A 19,896-nucleotide genomic window follows, 5' to 3' on the forward strand; every position below is an offset into this window, starting at 1 on the left:
GAATTAGTATTTCTATAGTCTTAAAAGTCTATTTTTGATTAACCGTAAATAATATTCATCTAATAGTCTCTAGTGTTTGCTAGTTTTATGAAATTGGGTTATTTTTCAGTCATTTCAGGTTGTTTTAAAGTCTATTTTTTAATAAACGTAAATAACATTCATCCAATTTTTACAATTAGTTTTTAGAAGCCAGGTTATTTTTGAGTATCTTATTTGTTTGGGAAAAAATCAACATATTTTTTTTATTTTATTAATAAATACTAGGAACTAAAACAAAACGTAATACACAAGTTTCAAGTTGAAATTTCGAATTTTTTTTTTTTATTTGTAAAAACATTTAATTTACCATCAATTTACTATCCCGAGGAGTCTGGGCAACAGAAAAAAGTAACATGTAAGTCTTTGTATGATGGTTTCTAAAACAAAAGACAACAAAAAGTGATACTTTCCAAATGCCACTAAAATGATATGCCATTTTTTTAAAACTTTTTTTTCTTCATGCAAATTCAGCAATATTATTTGCTTCCAATATTATTCATATATTAACAATATATCATAAATATTATTAGCTTCCAATATATACATATTTCAGCAATATTATTCATTAATTTTTCTCGGCCAAGTAAAAACATGATAAAACAAAACATACTGACAAATTCTGCTACTCTCTAGTTTTCTCGGAATAATAAATAGCTGGAACATACCAGAGTCAACTTGGGATAATTTAGGGAAGCGGTTAAAGTCTATTTTTGATTAACCGTAAATAACATTCATCCAATAGTCTACCAGTGTTTGCTAGTTTCGCAAAACCAGGTTATTTTTCAGTGTCTTAAAAGTCTATTTTTGATTAACTGTAAATAACATTCATCCAATAGATTACTAATTTTTCCTAGTTTTGCAAAGTCAGGTTATTATCGTAAAATTTTAACCTCTTCAAAGATAGTTAAGTAAACTTAAAACATAAATTTCAAAATTTATTTTTTTTAAAAAATTGAAAAAATAATTTTGTTACCTATCTATAATTAAATTCTAAGAGCAGTTTCCTTAAGCTGTACTAATTTATAAGGGTGTAACAAGTATTTGGTTTAGCCATATATTAAAATGTTCACGCAAATCTTAAATACAAAATTATTACATGTGTTATTCTAGCGCAAGGTAATACTATGGATTTTGTTTTTATTTGCGTAAGTGCTTCGAGAAATTCTTAAATTAAGTGTTTAAGATTCAGATGAACAACATAAAAATTTAAATAAAATCCAAATGATATAATTAATATCATCTATTTCACAAGAAACAATATTGTCACATATGAGGTTAAGAAATACTGAAGAAATTGTAGTTTGGTTACGAATTTACCAAAATGCTCCTAACTATAGTTCCAGTAAACGATTGTCTAAGAATTAATTTAATGTATTGATGAAACAAAATATAGAGTATTTTTAACGTAATAACTTATATTTGTAAGCATTTTTTGTTGTTTCTGATGAATCTGTCTTAGACATCAATCTTTCAAGGGTGGCGAATGGCTTTTCTACAGTGATATATCCAATGAAGGCCAAAAAGAAACTAACTAGTGTGTATACCAAATACTTGAAAACCTGTAACATAAATTAGTCAATAAAAATACAATTTTCTTAAAGCAATTACAATTTAAATAAGAAATATTTGTCATTTTTCATTGCATTTTTTAAAGATAATGTTAAAACTTCATTTTGTTCCAAAAGTATAAAGACTGAAAAATTCGTCATGTTTCGAGTGTTCGAAAAAAGGTTCTCTCATTCAAGACTGACCAGAAATGAATGAAGAGAATTAAACAGAGTTGTAAACGGTTTGAAAATAAAATGGAAACTTGGCTATTAAGAAACATGCCGATCACTGGTCTAGTTGTTACTGCACGGGGCCAGTAGTTGTGGGTTCAAATCCCACCGTAGCCATGGATGTAACTTTTTCTCTCTCTCTTCTGTGTTCTACGTCCTTTCTTCTGTTTGATTTTATAACCGTCACGTAACAGCCGATTCATTTTTTGGGGTTTACGACTACTAATGTTTAACTCCGTAGCCTTGTCATTTTGAACCCAATCCAGAAGACAAGAGAACTCCTGGATCAAGTAGTGGCAGAAATTTGCCTTCGTGGAGGACTTTTTCGATGGAACTAACTCGTTTTTGCGTTACACGGAGAGGAAAACCTCCCACGGTTAGGCCGACGGGGAGGGGACTCGAACCCATAATCTGTCTACCACTGACGATATTTTACGTCAGCACTGTGGTTGGCGCAAGCCGGATGAGGAATTCGTATCGACCAGGTATCGCTAATTTATCAAAATTCAAAGGATTAAATGGGCAGGCCACATTATAAGAATGGAGGATAGCAGGACAACCAAAAAAGTTTTCTGTGCCAGGCCAACAGGTACAAGAAAAAGAGGACGACCAAACCTAAGATTTTTAGACTGCCTTGAAAAGGACCTTCAAATTTTAAAGATAACTAACTGGAGAACCTTGGCTAAGGGAAGAATGTCTTGGCATAGGCTTGATGAGAAGGCCAATGCCCATCCTGGGCTGTCGTGCCAATGAGAAGAAGAAGAAGAAGGTATCGCTGGGATTCGAACCTTTTTCAACTCATTGGAAGGCTCTCTTTTGAGTGATTATGTGAATGTAACCCACCCAATAAAGGGGTTTGTGGTTGCATGAAGTGAGCGACCGCTACTCCACCGCTGTGACTTACCCATAGTATCCACTGGGTCATATATATATATATATATAGAGAGAGAGAGAGAGAGAGAGAGAGAGAGAGAGAGACCGAGAGGGANTCTGTTTAGCGAACTTTTCTTTGAGATCCGATTTCCCAAAATATTTCAGAACATTTCAAACTTCTTAACGCATTTTATGGGGGAAGCGACCTTGAAATAATTTTTGAAGCCGCTTAACTTTTAGAGAAGCAATAAAATCCCTTTCTCTTTTTGTTTGCATTTCAAACGAAAAACTCAGACAAAATGAACGGATTTTATTAGTAGCAATTAAACTCAAAAACGCATGTGGTAATCAATGTTTAAAATTTCTCTTATAATAATAACTGCAGCTATAATTTACATTATACATTAAGTTAACTTTTTTTAGTTGAAAATGTATGCAGCATGTATTAGATAATGTTTTGCTCCATTCCAGCTTTCCATGCAGATTTCTTTTATGGTTAAGATTTGTAAAATAAACAGTAGATACTAGTTTACAAGATAAAGGTGTATCAATTGCTATTTTAATTATATATAGCGTTANCTTAACGCATTTGAAATAATTTGAAATAATAAATGAACTTCTTAACGACCTTGAAATAATTTTTGAAGCCGCTTAACTTTTAGAGAAGCAATAAAATCCCTTTCTCTTTTTGTTTGCATTTCAAACGAAAAACTCAGACAAAATAAACGGATTTTATCAGTAGCAATTAAACTTAAAAACGCATGCGGTAATTAATGTTTAAAATTTCTTTTATAATAACTGCAGCTATCATTAAATTTATACATTAATTTAGCTTTTTTTAGTTGAAAATGTATGCAGCATGTATTAGATAATGTTTTGCTCTATTTCCAGCTTTCCATGCAGATTTCTTTTATGGTTAAGATTTGTAAAATAAACAGTAGATACTAGTTTACAAGATAAAGGTGTATCAATTGCTATTTTAATTATATCTAGCGTTAATGAATTTAAAACCTGTTTTGTGTTTTTTAAGTACTTCAAATGGTGATTTCTATTTTACGAATTTTTCACATAACGAACTTATTGTCAGGATTTAGCGACTTCGTTAAATAAAGTTCCCACTGCACGTATATATATATATATATTAATAAGCACTTACTAATTCCGTTTGTCCATAATACACCCGTTCCCTCAGTGAGGCATTTCTGTAAATCATAACTAGTGGATGAATCAGATATGCTAAGAAACTCAAATGACCCAAAGGAATGAATGCTTTCCATGATAAGAATCTGTTTATTATGCCTGAAAAATAAGATCGTACAAAAACTTCTAAAATGTATTATTTTATTTTTTTTAAATTCCTGAGTTAAAACAAATCACAGGCTATTTAATTGATTAGTCAGTTCCATCGACTTCTTAAGTAAAAAATCTATTTAAGGTTTACTTAAATTTGTCAATTAGTCATATATTATACTGTATCTTACCTGGTGTACAATTTAAAATGTCAATTAAAGGAAAATGACAGATATACTTCACTATAAAACAAGTATCAAAATTAATTATGAGTTTCTTCAACAAATAGCACTGCCATCGAAAAATGTTTTGAGCGACTTAAGCCATCCACTCTGAGAAATTTGCTTGGGTAATTACAAACATTGTTCTCAAAATTTACCATATTGTTGCTGCTAATGGTGGCAATTTGATAGTTTTTTTCTCATCTACCAATGTAATCTGTTAGCAAATTTAGTGTGTATAAATTCTTTGGTTTAGCAACACCGGGAAAAAGGGGAATTTTTCTATCATCTACAGCTTTTTTTTTTTTTAACCCATTGGCAAAATGGGTGTTGTTTTGGGTTTGATGGCGTTCGCACCTTATTTAGACGTCATCAAACTTTTCAACTGTGTTCAAGAGGAATAGTAAGCAGTGCGCATGCGTCGCTATGGCGACAGCTGCTGTTTGATAACTTTTTTAGAATTCTTTTTTTTCACTTTTATTTTGTTATGCATTTAGTTGGTAAGTTTATTTTTGAGTTATGGGACCAGAGAGAGTTCCCATAAATACTTCTTGAGTTCTTGATAAAAGAGAATTTCATCATTCGAACGATATTTTTGTTTTTATTGTTTTAATTAAGAATCAGAAATTCTAACGTACAGTTCAAACTAGATCGTTTTCAATACCAATTCAGATGAATATCACAAATAAAGAAGGTTAAAAGTTAAAAAAAAATTACACATCAACCATTTTGCCAATGAGTAACCTGTGATTGCCTTTCCGCGATCACAATTTCTTTTATTTATTTGATTTGATTTTTTTTTAAATTTTATTGTTAAATTTATTTATTTATTTAATTATCAAACATTTTTCGGTCACCTGGTAAATATTTTTCTTTTTTTTTAAAGGAGCACAGGGAAGTAGTAACAAATCTTCTAAATATTTTTTTTTTATCTTTAGCAATAAATGGACAATCCATATACCAGATACACTGTTCTTGGTGCATCAATTCATAAAACAAGGGTTTTTTCTATGATTCTTTACGAGAAAAACCTTTTTTTTAAGACCATAAGTTACTCTATCTCCCATTTGCATTAGATAGAGACTTGCACAAAGGAATATTTTACATTATACGAGTATAACTCGTTCACCATGAGTTGGCACTTGCCTTTATCACGTGGTATCCGACGATACTATTTCGCTATTTTTGGGAAAAGGATGTAAACGATCTTGAACAATTTTGCTCTTTGGCGATCGCATGACAAAAATATTTATTTTTCAATCTTTATGCGCATTTTTTAAATATTTCATAAATCATATGATATTTCCCTCTTCTGAGTGAATAGTTTGTCCTTTTTGAGATATTTTGAGGCAATATATTTAACTAGCTAGAGTAAAGAAAGGTATAATAGCACATGATAAAGCGAAGTAAGTGACTGAAAAAGAATTCACTGTTAGTGTTTGGCGAGCACTAAGAGTTGCGTCAATTTCAAGAGCGGAGACGTTGTTCCTCTTACTCGCTGGAATGAGGAGGCGGACTTCGTACAAGGTGGTGGAGCCAAGTACCAACTCCAGACGAACGAACTATATATGGTTAAAGCTGTAAAATAATTAGCCAGAAATTGATTGTATGTACCAAAAAGCAAATGTTTTATTTTTGACTTTTTGCCAAAAAGTTTTATCACTTCCAATAACTTTCTTCTCGACACAAACTGGATCTGATTAAATACAGCTTACTAATGAAACCTTGTCTGAATGAACTCAATTCAGAAAAATAGGAACTCTATTAAGGATATTTTATATTAGCACTACTGCTCTTTGCAGTTCCTACTAATTAACATAAAACATAGCTTGTATATGTTCAGTTTTTAACAGTTATTACTACGATTATTTAGATAAGATTATTATTATGTATTTAGATAAGATTATAATATATTTAGATAGATTATTTATTTAGATAGCTGTTGAAAGTAATCTTAATTTTTTTCCATTCAAAAATAAACGTATTTAGAAAAGAATAATTAGATTTTGTTTTATAGCTGTAAATTAAAAAGTTTCAGTCAATTTAATGATTAAGCCATGCTTTTTACATTATATAAGCTGTCCCTTAGCTTTTCTTCCTAACATGTATTTTAAAAATTTCCGGATATACCATAAGATAACTACCTAGAAACACACGTGTCAATTTCGGCACAAAATCAAAGTGGCTTTATTTGCATAAAACGCACTGCATTACTGCATAAGTTTTTACCTCCATTTCCAGCTATGCACGAGTAAGCTACCCAGCCAACGGCAGACGCCCAGCCAACACGGTGAAATCCTATGTAAAATGATCGGACAAAAAGGGATTCTGATGGCCCATACAGTCCATAAATAGAAGACAATGAACGAACAACTGCTAAAATCCATCCAAGTATTTGATAGTGCTGTAAGGAAGAACAGTACAAGTTTTAAAATACTTTGTAGCCGATAAATGGTATTCTCTCAAACTTATCTTTGCTAATAAAATGTAGAATTTTTTTTGCCCATTGGCAGAATGGGTCTTGGTTTTGATTTAATGGCGTCTACACACTTTTCAACTGTGCTCAACAGTAATAGTAAACAGTGCGCATGCGTTACCATGGCGACTGCTGCTATTTTTCTTTTCATCAGCAGGCATTTTTAATGTATTTACATAATGATATTATAAAGTATTTTTATATTCTTTTTACTATTAACGTATAATGACTGACTTGACGGTGATTTTAATGTAAATATGAATAATGAAGAAGGGAAAGTATTTTGTGACGTCTTGAAATACGTACATAGGCAGGATATGAAAATCAATTCGTACGACAAACATCCATGGAGACAGTTTATGCAACCCATGATTTGAAATGTTTAACGGAGTCAATCCAGAAAGAAAAAGCATTTGAACAATGGGTAACCAGTAATCGTAATAAGGAGATCACAACTTTTTTGTTGATTTTGTTTTTTATTACATACCCAAATATTTTTAAACTCAATATAAATAAATTACTTTTTTGTCCTATTAATGAGTGGTTTCTTAATTTTAAACAATAATATAATTTCTATCTTAACATTGCATGATTTTCTTAAAACACACCTGCCTAATACTGATGTTACTTCAATATTTCTAGAAGCTTAATCTATGCAATTGAAACCTCTGGCATTATTTGTACCATCATTAACCAAACATTTTGACAAATTATTGACTGTCATATACAAATGACGAATTTTCGTTGTTTGCCCACTGGCAATTGATGTTGAAATTACGAATTTTTTCTCATACAAACGGATGTGTGTAAACATATATTTTACAAATAGATTAAATGCAATTGAAGTAAGAATAACTTACAGTTTCCAATTTCTTGTCCTTGTATTTTAAAACAAGATGAGCTGTGAGCATTCCGATGAAGTAAGTTGCGATGTGGTTGAATGGTTTTATATACAATTTTTTGAGATAATCATCAGCAAATCTGGTGAAGGAAAAAAAAATACAGGTGATACTTATACAGCAATAGTCAATGTTAATAGTCAATGTGACTGAAACCGGTTTACGTTCGTGTATCAATGGGTTAACACTGTAATGTAATACGTTAAAAATAAATAGGAAGAATATAAAAAATCTCCCGAATAAAAACCCATTACATGTATGTTTAAATATAAAAGTATTGCCTATAAACTCGTGCAAAACATGTCATTATTGAAACACTACAGTGCGTCAAATAATTTGATATAATTATTTAAATATACTAATATAATACATTCTACACTTCTATTCTACATTTATAAAATATATCATCCAATTTATCCTATCGTCGAATTTATATTATATATCGTCTAATTTAAACCATTGATACACGGACGTAAACAAGTGCAAACGGTTATAAACATAAAACAATAAAGCTGTTAAAACAATAAATCTGTATAGTACCACCTGGTAATTAAGATTTTACATAGAATTTCATTGGGCGTGTAATAATTTGGCCAGGAACTGTAAGATCACATGAAATAAAAAGTTACTGAACTGGTTCATGGACGAATTTGATTGTTCTTTGAAGCCGATAGAAGTCGGTTTTTTAGTGAATTATAGGCTATTTTTATATTAGTTGTGAGCTTTTAACAGTTATTCATCACTATTTGGCAGTACAAACCGAGTTTTGCCTCTCTTTTCAGTGCTCTCCTAGTGCTGATTATGAAAATGGCGCATAATGATAAAATGGGTTTATTATTTTTCGATAATTTTAGGAAAATGAATGTGTTCTAATTATTAAATATTTACAAGGCCGGGATATCCTAGTGGGCACGGAACTGGGCCCATGTCTAAGAGGTCGTGGGTTCGATCCTCGCCGGCCGAAAACTCCCCGTTAAGTAAATAGTCACTGGTGCACGTTAAATCTGTAGAGTCACAAAGTCCTCCATGTAACCATAATAAACCCTATCTCTGGGTGTACTTATCCAGGAGTTTGCCTGTCTTCTGGATGGGTTCAATGTTACTAGGCCACGGAGTTGAACATTAGGAATAGAAAACCAAAAATTGGGTGGACGGTTCAACGACGGTTAAATAAATATTTACAAAGCTACTTCAATGATGCATGCATTAGGCTCTTAAAAATTTGCAAAGAAAAATAATGAGAAATCTGCTGCGGGAAATATCTTGCCAAATAAGTAATTTTTTTTGAAAAATTTAATAATTTTGTTAATTTTTAAGAATTGTGTCCATTCTAAAGCGTAGGTGATTCTTCACGGCAAGATTATGTATAACGTTGTTGAAAGTTTAAAACCCATGATTATTTCCTTTTGAAAAAAGAGGTACGATAATAAAATGAAACATACTCCATATCTTTCACGTATCCTAGTGCAGGCATAGGGAAATTGTGCCAGGCAGCAATAAAAGAAGTCAATATGCAACTGCCAACAGGTATGATAAGTCCTACAAATGTTCCCATAACTTTCCACCTATAATTAAAGCATTGAATAAAGAAATAACAAGATAGAAGAAAAACTAGATTTCAAACAATATTATGCCTATTGTTTTTACCTATTCCTTGAGAATCGGGTTTAAAATGGAATAAATAACACTTTAAAGTTGTTCTAAAATGCGATCTTTGACATATGCAGGGTAACATACAAAAGAGATGTATACAAGGTAACGTACAATGGTGACGTTTACATAGTAACGTACTTCGTCATACTCAGGAATCGAATAAGGTAAACAATGATCTATTGTTTCTATGTGTTATTATTTTAAATTTTTTTTTTATTATTCGTTTGTGGTATGCAGCGTAGCAACAGTCTAGGGGTGCACAACCTTTTTGAGTCAAGGGCCCCTTGTACAGCAGGTTGACTCATGAAGGGCCGCACATGTATTTAGATAGGTTGACAGTAAATGTAGTAACATCTATTTAAACATTAGGGTTCTAATTTTTTTCATCAATAAACTTAGTAGTTAATTTTCAGAAAATTAAAGGCGTTCAATTATCAGAATTCATTCAAAAATGAAAGAAACTAATATTTTTTAAAAAATTTCCACTTATATCAAAAATAGATTTATCAAAATAAATAAATAAACATTGGTGAAAAGAAACTTTTTTTTTATCATATCACGCAAAATAAAAATTCATTTTAAAAATAAGTTCTAATTAAAGAAAACTGCGATGAAAGTAGAAAAAAATTTAGTACACCCAGGTATTAAGTAATATAAATTTAAATCAAATATTTTGATGGAAGAAAATTTATAAGGTTTAAACAAAAGTCTAAAATAAAAACGAAATTGATAAGTTTAAAATAAAATTCATTGTATTTTAGTATGGTTTTTTTATTGATTGTTAGATTCTTTTTGTTAAGTGAACGTTTTCCTTTTTTCACCGTAAAAGAGCACTTGTGCAACAAAAAAATTGAAATCAAAATTACAAATAACGAGCAGTTTAAAAATTCACGTTTTGCACCACTTTGTAAATTTCTCAGGTTGCAATAACATTGCATTTAAATTAATGATGTAACAAGTACTTTTTGCCAAAAATTCAGTTGGTGAAATAATCGGCTAAATATTCAGCAAAGTGGTTTTTTTTTTGTATAAACATGATAAAGAATAATATAAAATCATATTTTTAATTATATTATAGTATTGTTTTTATTATACGAAATAGTTTTTACAAAAAATTGTTAAATTTTAAAATTTATGTTTTTTGCACATGGCTTGGAATTTTACCTTCTAGAAGACAAGTGGTAAAACGAAATTTGAAGAATTGAGACTAGATTACTTTACACTGAACCACTAGTTTTTGCACGTCTGCTTTTTTTTTTTTTTTAATTTATATTCATACAAGTCAATTTCATCATTTTTTCAAAACTTTTAGCTCAAAAAATTGAGAAGGATTTTTTTTCTTCATTTTTGCTGTTTTATTATAACGTAGCATTTTTACTTAGCGCTTCATATAACGTAGCATCATGAGCAGAACGCCTCATACTATTAATTTATTGTCACTTTTTCCCTGTACTGAAATATAGATGACCGGTAACACAGAAAACTGTGATTTTCAGTGTTAAAGTTTTGTTTTAGGAATAAAGGACAATTTGTTTTTTTTTTTTTTTTTTGCTTTTCTTTTCAATTGACGTTTCTTTTTTCTTCTAGGCATTTTTATTATGACACAGCATTTGTTTAATGAATGTTACTAATAAACTTTTTTTCATGGCAATACTTTCTCTTCTGAAAAAATGGCAATGGGAAAAATTTAAATTTAAATTTTCAACATAAGATTTTCATTTAAAAAATTAAAAACGTTTTCTCTTTTTATATCTATCTAGCTTTTTTTTCCTTTAAAAAATATTCTCTTTTTATTGACATTTTTATTACAAAGCAGCAATTTTAAGAGCATTTCTGTTAGACTTAATTATTTTTTCTTTACTTTTTCTGGTAATGGGAAATCTGGGAAGGTCGATTTTATCTCGAATCGATTTTATTTTATTAAGAATCGATTTTATTTTCTTCCGAAAATTAAAATCGATTTTTATTTTCTCTGTTTTTTACATATTAGTTTTTACGATAGCGCGGCATTTTCAAAAGCGTTTCTAATAGGCCTTATTTTTTAGCATTGTTTTATGATTACGTTTTTCCAGAAGTTATTATTCGTAATACTGAAACTTTGGTTCCAGTGTTGCTATTTGGCCCCGAAAATTCGGTATTCAACCGAATCACAATTCATTATCACGTTCGACCAAATCACATTTGTTGCCGAAAAAACGAAGAAAAAATAACGGGGATTTCCGATAAAACCGTATCGAAATACTGCATATATAATTTTTTTTAAAAATTTGTGTTTTGTGCCAAAAGATTTTAAAAAAAACAGTAGTGCTTTAAAACAAACAACTATCGATATTTTTTCCTTTACAAAAAAAATAAAAAATCAGATTCAAGATCAAAAAATCAGAAAAATAAAAAATGAAATTAAATGTAAAAATAAAATATTTCTATTAGTTAACATAAATTTCTTACCTATAACAAATCAGTAAAACGACGACTCCTATGAGATGAAACTGCATTAATGCTGCCAAGTACCAAGTATGGAATACACACTAGGAAAGCACAATCAATTAAATTTTCCCAGAAGAAAATTTGCATTGGATTTATTTATTTATTTTTCATTTCATACTATATAAGCCAAAGTTTCTGACTATCAGCTATACTTAACCAAAATACCTTTCAAAAAAATGTATTAAGAAAATCACAAATTTATTAAATAAAAACATTTTTAATTCCTTCTAATTAAAAATACACCTCACTCTACGAATGAAAGAAATTATTTTAATATTTTAAAAATTTGCTCACAAATAAAATTAAGCGCTTTATTATTTAAAATGATTTCAGAAGTATCCATATGTTTACAAAGACAGAAAAAATAAAATTTTATAAAAAAAATGCTCTGGTTTAATAAATTTTGCATTTTAAATTGTTAATATCGAAATCATTTTGTGTAACAAGTGTTATGGATCTTATTTGTGACAGTAGTTACAGTAGTTATATAGAAAGTAGTTGTGTAGTGTTATTGATCTTATTTGTGTAAAAATGTACTAAAAATAAAGTTATTTAAAACACATTGTTCTGAAAGGGACATTTTGAATGACATGTTAACAAAATTTTGCATTCACTTTCAAATATTTTTTATGAAATTTTGCAGATTAAGAAAATTGGAAACATGATTGATAGAGTTCACACAAAAATGAATAGATTTCTTCATTTTTTTGTAATTTTGAAATTTCTACGCAAAATAGATACACCGATTTTTAAAACCTCCTATTGCGTGGAATGTAGCCATAAGCATTTTTTCTTGTTTGCTTCTTCTATCTCAGTTTCTCATCACTAAATTTTTTGTACGCGAGACGATGAAAGAGTAATAAAAAATAAAAGCTAACACATTTTTTGCGACTACATATTGTTTCTTAATCATTTTTGTATTTCTTTTTCATGGGTCGTTTATTTAAATAATGTGTCATAAAAGGGAACAATTAGGAAAAATGAGTCAAAATGGCTTGTGGTGCGGATATAGTGAACCGGAATTTCGGTCTATTAAAGGTTCATTATAGCGGGGTTTGACTGTAATTGAAAAACTATTTGAAAGTTCCAATGCCCACTTAAAATAATAAAACTTACTGTACTCTTAGATTCCCACAAGTTGTTTACGTACAAAATATTTGTCCACCAAAATGTTTCGCATGCGTGAACTTCTGTATTTAAAATGGAATACCATAGAGGTCCAGCGTCTATAAGGGGCAAAGCAAAGACCATCAATATTATCAGTCCAAGAGCTGGAGTCAATCTAAAATCGAAAAGAGAATTAAGTATTTATGTAGTTCACATTTATGGTGAATTCTTAAAAACTCACTCTTCAAAAAATTTGAAAAATTATTCAAAAAATTTATAGTTTGAAAGAAAAAAGGGTGCTTCAACAAATATTTAAAAAAAAAGTTATAATAACAATAAATAATTTTAGGTAAATTGCTATTATTAAATTCGTTTCATTTTAAAACACTCTCTTTTTCAGCATTTTTTTTATCTCTCTATGAACATTATCTCTTTTTAATTCAAATAATATCTCTTTTTAATTCAAATAATTCAAATAATATATCTTTTTAATTCAAATAATTCAAATAATATATCTTTTTTAATTTAAATAAATAAAAATTTGGAAATTAGAAATACTTTTTATTTGAAAAACTATAAAAAAACATTTGTTTGAAAAAACTTTAAATTAACTGTTCAATTAAGTGGTTTTAATTAACTTATATTTTTTTAATAAAAAAGAACCTATAAATAACATTCATTGTATGATGGTTTTTCACAGACCAAAACTCTCATTCACTCTTCCAGAAATTTAAGGTAAAAAACAGTTCATTACATTGGAAAAAAAACTAAGAAGTCTACAAAATAAGTATTTATGCATCATAAAAAGTCTACAAAGACTCTAACAATAGTATTCATAATTGTTTTCATGCCTTATTAATAAGTATAATTATTATTAATCAGTGCAAGATTTTAATTTTTATATTATTCGAGTTGAAATTGGTAGCTTTTTTTAATTTTACTGCTATGTGATATTGTATTCAATACAATTTATTGATTTTAGAATCAATTATCCTGCCAAACTAAAATGTAATATATTGTTTTATTAATGGAAATTTGTTCTTAAGGAGCAACTTTTTAAAATTCTTTTTAGCTTTTAAAATTTTACTGTGGTCAGAATTATATGTACATATATACATGTCTAACATAAAATTCTTAAACTAAACTTTTTATGTTATTTCTTTTTCTAGATCTTGTTCTTAATTATTCAAAATTAGATATTTTCTCACACTTTATTATTTACATCTGCCGTCTTGGTTTTATGTTTAAAACTTAAGTATGTATGAATTAACATTTCATAGTGCACTACTTTGCAATTGCGCAATAGGGAATTTAAAAAAAAAATCCGATTTTTATCCCGATCGTCTCTTAATCATTTCTGAAGTGTTGTCAATTGAATGACCGAGTAAAGGAACCGAACTTCAGCCTCGAGAGTAATGCCATTGGCTAAGTTAGAGTTAAAATCAATGCATTTTTTAACTGGAAATTTAAAATCATTTCTTTTGTCAAAAAGTTTAAATGTAATATTTTTATCTGCATTAATATTAAGTTTCAAATCTAAAAAAATGCTGAAGAACTACTATTATTTGTTTTATTAAGAATTAATTCATTTGGATAAATATGTTTTGCCAGAATATCGAAATCATTAAAATTAATAACTAATAGATCATCAATGAATCTGAGAAAGAGAGAATCAATTGGAAGATTAACATGTGATTTTACAAATCTATATTCTTGTAGAAAAAGAAAAATATTGCAGATGTTAGTACTAAAATTATTTCCCATGGGAATACCATTAATTTGTTGAAAAAGGTGGTCATTGAAAAGAATATAATTGTTGTTAAGGTTAATATGTACTAGAAAGTTCCAGTTATCTTCATTAATAATATCACTGAGATTAAACATGCTATGAATTTGAAGAAGGTCATCATGAATTTTATTAGTTGGAAGGGAAGTATAGAGGTTTTCGAAATCAAAACAGTGAATTGAATCTACATTTTTTAAAGTTTTTAGTGTATTTAAAACCTGAATGCTATTTTTAATATTCCAATTTAAATAGTTATTATTTTTAGTAAGTTTATTAATTTTGTTATAAACTTTTTTAAGAATGTTCTCAAAGTAAATACCGATTTTTTTCATGTTNAGATTAATGTCAAAAGAGAAGAATACTGACCTCAAATATTTACGTACAAGAAACATAATCAAATTCAAATTCCCATCATTCTTTTCCAATTTTCTCCATATAGTATAAACAAGTAAAAAACCACTGAAATAAATTTTGTAATATAAGCTGTATGTTACAACGTTTAAACAGCAAAAATGTAATTAAGATTTACATACATGCTGTATCAAAACAAGTAAAAAGAGAAAGAAATTAATTACATATTGTAAGTTACATCATACAACGTTTGAAAGGTAAAAATATGATTAAAATTTATATACAGGTTATATCAAACCAAATAAAATGCAATCGAAATTAGTTGCATATTATAAGTTGTGTGGTACAATGCTTAAAAAGTGAAAATGCTATGAGATTTATATCAAAACAAGTAAAAAGCCATCGGAATTAGTTGCATATTATAAGTTGTATGGTACAATGTTTAAAAAGTAAAAATGTAATGAGATTTATATACACGGCGTATCAAAACAAGTAAAAAGCCATCGGAATTAAATGCATATAAGTTGTATGGTATAATATTTAAAAAGTAAAAATATGACTAATATATACAAGGCGTATCAAAACAGGTAAAGTGCCGTTGAAATAAGTTATATTTTATGTATGGTTCGGTACAGTGATTCAAAATTAAAAATATAATTAAGATTTATGTATAGGGTGCATCAAAACAACATATGTAACATTGGAATAAGTTTTAAGGTACAGAGTTTAAAAAAATAAAAATTTAATTAAGATTTATATACAGGTTTAGTCAAAACAAGTAAAAATGTATTATGATGTATATAATGAATGTAATCAATTGAATGAAAAGTAAAAATGAGACTTATATATAAGTGCATCAAAGTAGATTTAACTACCTAGTGAACCATACCTCATAAAAAAGAAGGATCCCACAGGTATGGTGAAGTTTTCAATGACAGCTACCGGTAAATTATGATTAAATATTTCTGTAAATCTCTTTAAGTTTCCTGAAAAGATATACAACACAATTAAGGGATATTTTGAGTTTGCTATGATGCAATAATATTATTAATAACTCAGTTAAGTAAATAAAGAGAAGAAAATTAAAAAAAGATACATTAAAAATTTAACAAAAATTCTAACATTTACCAAGTTATGCAAATTTTGTCTGAAAAGCGATATCTGAAGCATTTCTTTTGCATTATTAGACAATCAATAGGAAGTGTTTCTACCACTAAAAAAATTTAATTCCAATTTACTAATATTTAAGGCATGTTAACTCGATTCTATGGTGGGATGCGTTTTTTTAAATGAATGTTGTCGATAATAACACTTCCCACATTGATGACCATTGGGCGTGATGTGAACATGCCTACCTTGACCAAAAACTCCCACTTCGAAATGAACATGCCTATCTTAACTGTAACACCACTTCGATGGATGGTTCACAGTTGACTTGTGATTGCAACAATCACGCTGATGCTTCTCAGTCTCTATCACATACAACGTATACACTCGATTTCTAAAGGCAGCACAGGAAAGACAGTGAATTTAATACAGCTCTCACAATCTGCACTCAAAAGTAAGGTGATCTTAATACAGCTCTCCCGACTTCTCACAAAACAGTAATGAATAAACTAATGGTATCCCATTCAACGAATTCTATCACAGATAAAATTCTGATGGGGGAGTACTGTAGTGTATCTAAGACTACAAAAATATAATTCCAACTCACTAGTATATAAGACATGTTAACTCGATACTATAGTGTGGTACCTTTTCATAGATGAAGGTTGACATTGTCGATAAAAACACTTCCCACAAATACATATTGTATATCTTGTAACAATAAATATATATCAGTAAAATGATTTAGCTGAATCAATAGATGCAGTAGTAGCCCTTTAGAATCGAACACAATCCTTTGTGACTAAAACGTTGCACTGTAAAAACTGTGATGAAATATCTATCTGAATTCAGTGTAGAAAATTTCTGAAAATTAGTTGAATGAATACTCCATTTCACTTTAATACCGAATAGATCATTCTTTCAAAAATGTAGTTAAATCCAAACAATAATGAAAAAGCTCACACCAAGCTCAGATGCATAAACAATATTTATGAATTTGTTATAAGAATGTTCTCATAGAAGATTTACATAATTGTTCAATTATGTTCTCCAAATAAAATGATTTACATTAATCGGTCAATTGTATTAAATAATTTTATAATATTTAATTTCGATTTGTTTCTGTATCACTATGCTTAGCTTGAATTCATCCTACAATTCTCTCTATGTTGTGCGCGTAATTAATTATGAAACTAATTTTATTTTAGGAATTAGTATATGAATGCATTCTAAATTAATGATTATTATTTTTATTGTATCATGAAAATAACTATACCGACTCTTATGCATAGCACATCTTACTGTTATTATAAGTGTTAATGTTACTGAAAATAAAAAAGTGGTGGCAGCTAATCTACGACGCTTAAATTAGCTGCTACCAATTTTTTTTTTTTTTTTTTTTTTTTTTTTTTTTTTTTTNTTTTTTTTTTTTTTTTTGAGGTGACAGCTGCAACTCAAAACTTTTAAATAATGCGATATTATTAAATGCATAAAAATAAATTGGAATGAATTGGATGACCCGCGTGATTCGAATGACTGATGGCAATACAATAAAAAAAGATACTGTTTTTTAAACCCACTGGAACAAGAAAGCGGGGAAGGTCGCGGTTGATATGGGCTAACTCAGTGGAGTCTGATTTTCCTGAAATGAGTGAAAAGAGTTCAAAGATAAATCGGAAGTCGTTATGGAGAAATCATCAGCATTGGACTGTCTGATCAACTATGATAACTCATTTACACCAAGTAGTGTAAAAGAACATATTTCATTATACCAGGAACAAAAATTGACTTGATTTACCCTTTCTTGTCATTAATATAACATGAAACACTAATGTAATTTATAAATATTATGTCACATTTGATTTTCTTTAAAAAAAATTTGAAAAAACTAGTACAAGATTATATTGTAGGTAAAAAAAAACTATACTATTCACAGATATTTAAATATTTGAAGAATATTTTAGTATCCTAATATAATAAAGTATTGGATGTCCAAAATAGGTCTGTTGATTTGAAAAATGTTTCCAGAAAAGTGATAGGCCTCAGAATTCTGCTTAGAAATCTTGTAACTCGTTTCAAAGATAGTTAACAGATGACTCTGCTGACAATAAAACAATGTATTCTGATCATTCAAACTGAAATATTTGCACAAGTGTCTGTTTATTTTTTTTCTCCTAGTAAACTATTGTTGCTGCAAAGGGTGGTTATTTTGAAAATATTGTTTTATGGTTTTTCAGTGAGCAGAATCCTTTGTTGATGATTCCTGAAAATATTTCTAAAACTTGGTGGAAATAAGTAGCTTTCAATTATTAAGTAGTTTTGAGCAATTAAGAACCAACCAACTGTTCATTTTTGACTCCAATAAATTTTGGGTGATTTTACAAATCATCGAATTGGAGCATTTTTTTAAAACTGATAATTCACTCGGCGATCGGAAGGGCTACAGGTGGCGTAGTGCCGAACTCTCTCCCTATTGCAACACTTCGCACACTTTCACCATTTCCATTAGCGTATGGGGAGTCATAGGAGAAGGAAGTACGTTACTAACTTTCTATCTCGATTTTCAAATAGATTAAAAATTTCAAGTAAGGAAAATATATGGATCTGAAAACTACATTGAACATAGTTCTAAAAGAAAACATGGTGGGAATTTTAAAAATTATATTTTTGATAAGTAAATACTAAAAATATTAATAAAGGGAAAAATATCGTATTACATTCCTATACAACTGTAGTGTATCTTCACAACAAAAATGTAATTCCAGTTCACTAGTATCTAAGACATGCTAACTCGATTCTATGGTGGGATGACTTTTCTGAGATGAAGGTTGACATAGTAGATAACAACTCTTCCCACACAACTGAGAAGAGGTCAAGACATGGACATGACGAGCTCTACAACACAATTTCTTAATTTATATATTCACGTTCAATTTTAAAAAATAATTTATAAAGGAAATCTTAAGCAGTGCTTGTAAATAACAATACCAAGTAAAAATCGTGAAGAAAAAAAAAACAATTTTAAATATAACTTACGATGCTCTAAATACTGCCACTTATCAGCAATAAAATAAGTATGACCCAGAATTATCCAAGTGGCAGATAGAAATCTGATTCCGTGAAAACATCCCAAAGTTCTGGCATCAGGAGCATGACCTAGCAATTCCTCAGTATTTCTATAGATTGAAAAAGCTTTCAAAAATCTGACCGCCACATCTATGAAATAAAATTTGTTTTGATAAGATGCTCGAAACCAATGGTATAAAAAAAAAACTACTCATACAACAATACAAAAAAAAAATTGCCAAAAACTTACAACTTTCTAAATTTTGATGAATCGTAATATTATCAGCTACTGTTCCCAGAATACACAAACAAGCAACAACTATAAAAAAACAACTGAAAGGAAACTTTATTAGTATTCAACTATAGCAGCTCACGATTCTTTGCAACTTTTATGATATTTAAAATCAAGTGGTACATTGTATAGAATTTGAAACTTTTTTTTAATTCAGTCAAATCTCGCTATAGTGAACCTTCAAGAAACCGAAATTTGGGCTCATTATAACCTGGACTTCACTATATCCGTTCCTCAAGCAATTTTAACAAACTTCCCGCTTTTATTGCACGTTATTTAAACAAATGACCCATAAAATGTAATACAAAAATGACTCGAAAATAATACGTAGTAACAAATAATGTGTTAACTTTCATTTTTTATTACTAAGGCCCGGATTTTGATGACATTTGCATTTTTTTGCTTTTTTTGCATTTTTTGGACATTTTTTGTCTTTTAGAGCATTTTTTTAGATTTATAGGCTATCTGGGT

At 29.1% G+C, this 19,896-nt stretch overlaps 1 protein-coding gene across 1 annotated transcript in view; it reads right to left on the minus strand.

Moving 5' to 3' along the window:
- Nucleotides 1-291: 291 nt before the first annotated feature.
- LOC107438262 (nose resistant to fluoxetine protein 6) overlaps nt 292-19,896 on the minus strand; it is a 25,210-nt gene continuing 5,605 nt past the window's right edge. Inside the window, exons 4-14 of the mRNA XM_043051539.2 lie at nt 19,384-19,466; nt 19,104-19,283; nt 15,850-15,946; nt 14,976-15,068; nt 12,833-12,998; nt 11,678-11,757; nt 9,019-9,141; nt 7,538-7,658; nt 6,431-6,605; nt 3,847-3,989; nt 292-1,598 (exon numbers count right to left, since the gene is read on the minus strand). Of these exons, the coding sequence (XP_042907473.2) occupies nt 1,440-1,598; nt 3,847-3,989; nt 6,431-6,605; nt 7,538-7,658; nt 9,019-9,141; nt 11,678-11,757; nt 12,833-12,998; nt 14,976-15,068; nt 15,850-15,946; nt 19,104-19,283; nt 19,384-19,466 (1,420 nt within the window). The 3' untranslated portion in view covers nt 292-1,439. The remainder of the gene's footprint in view (nt 1,599-3,846; nt 3,990-6,430; nt 6,606-7,537; nt 7,659-9,018; nt 9,142-11,677; nt 11,758-12,832; nt 12,999-14,975; nt 15,069-15,849; nt 15,947-19,103; nt 19,284-19,383; nt 19,467-19,896) is intronic.

Source organism: Parasteatoda tepidariorum, chromosome 2 (assembly GCF_043381705.1).
Source record: "Parasteatoda tepidariorum isolate YZ-2023 chromosome 2, CAS_Ptep_4.0, whole genome shotgun sequence".
NCBI classification, from domain to species: Eukaryota; Metazoa; Arthropoda; class Arachnida; order Araneae; family Theridiidae; genus Parasteatoda; species Parasteatoda tepidariorum.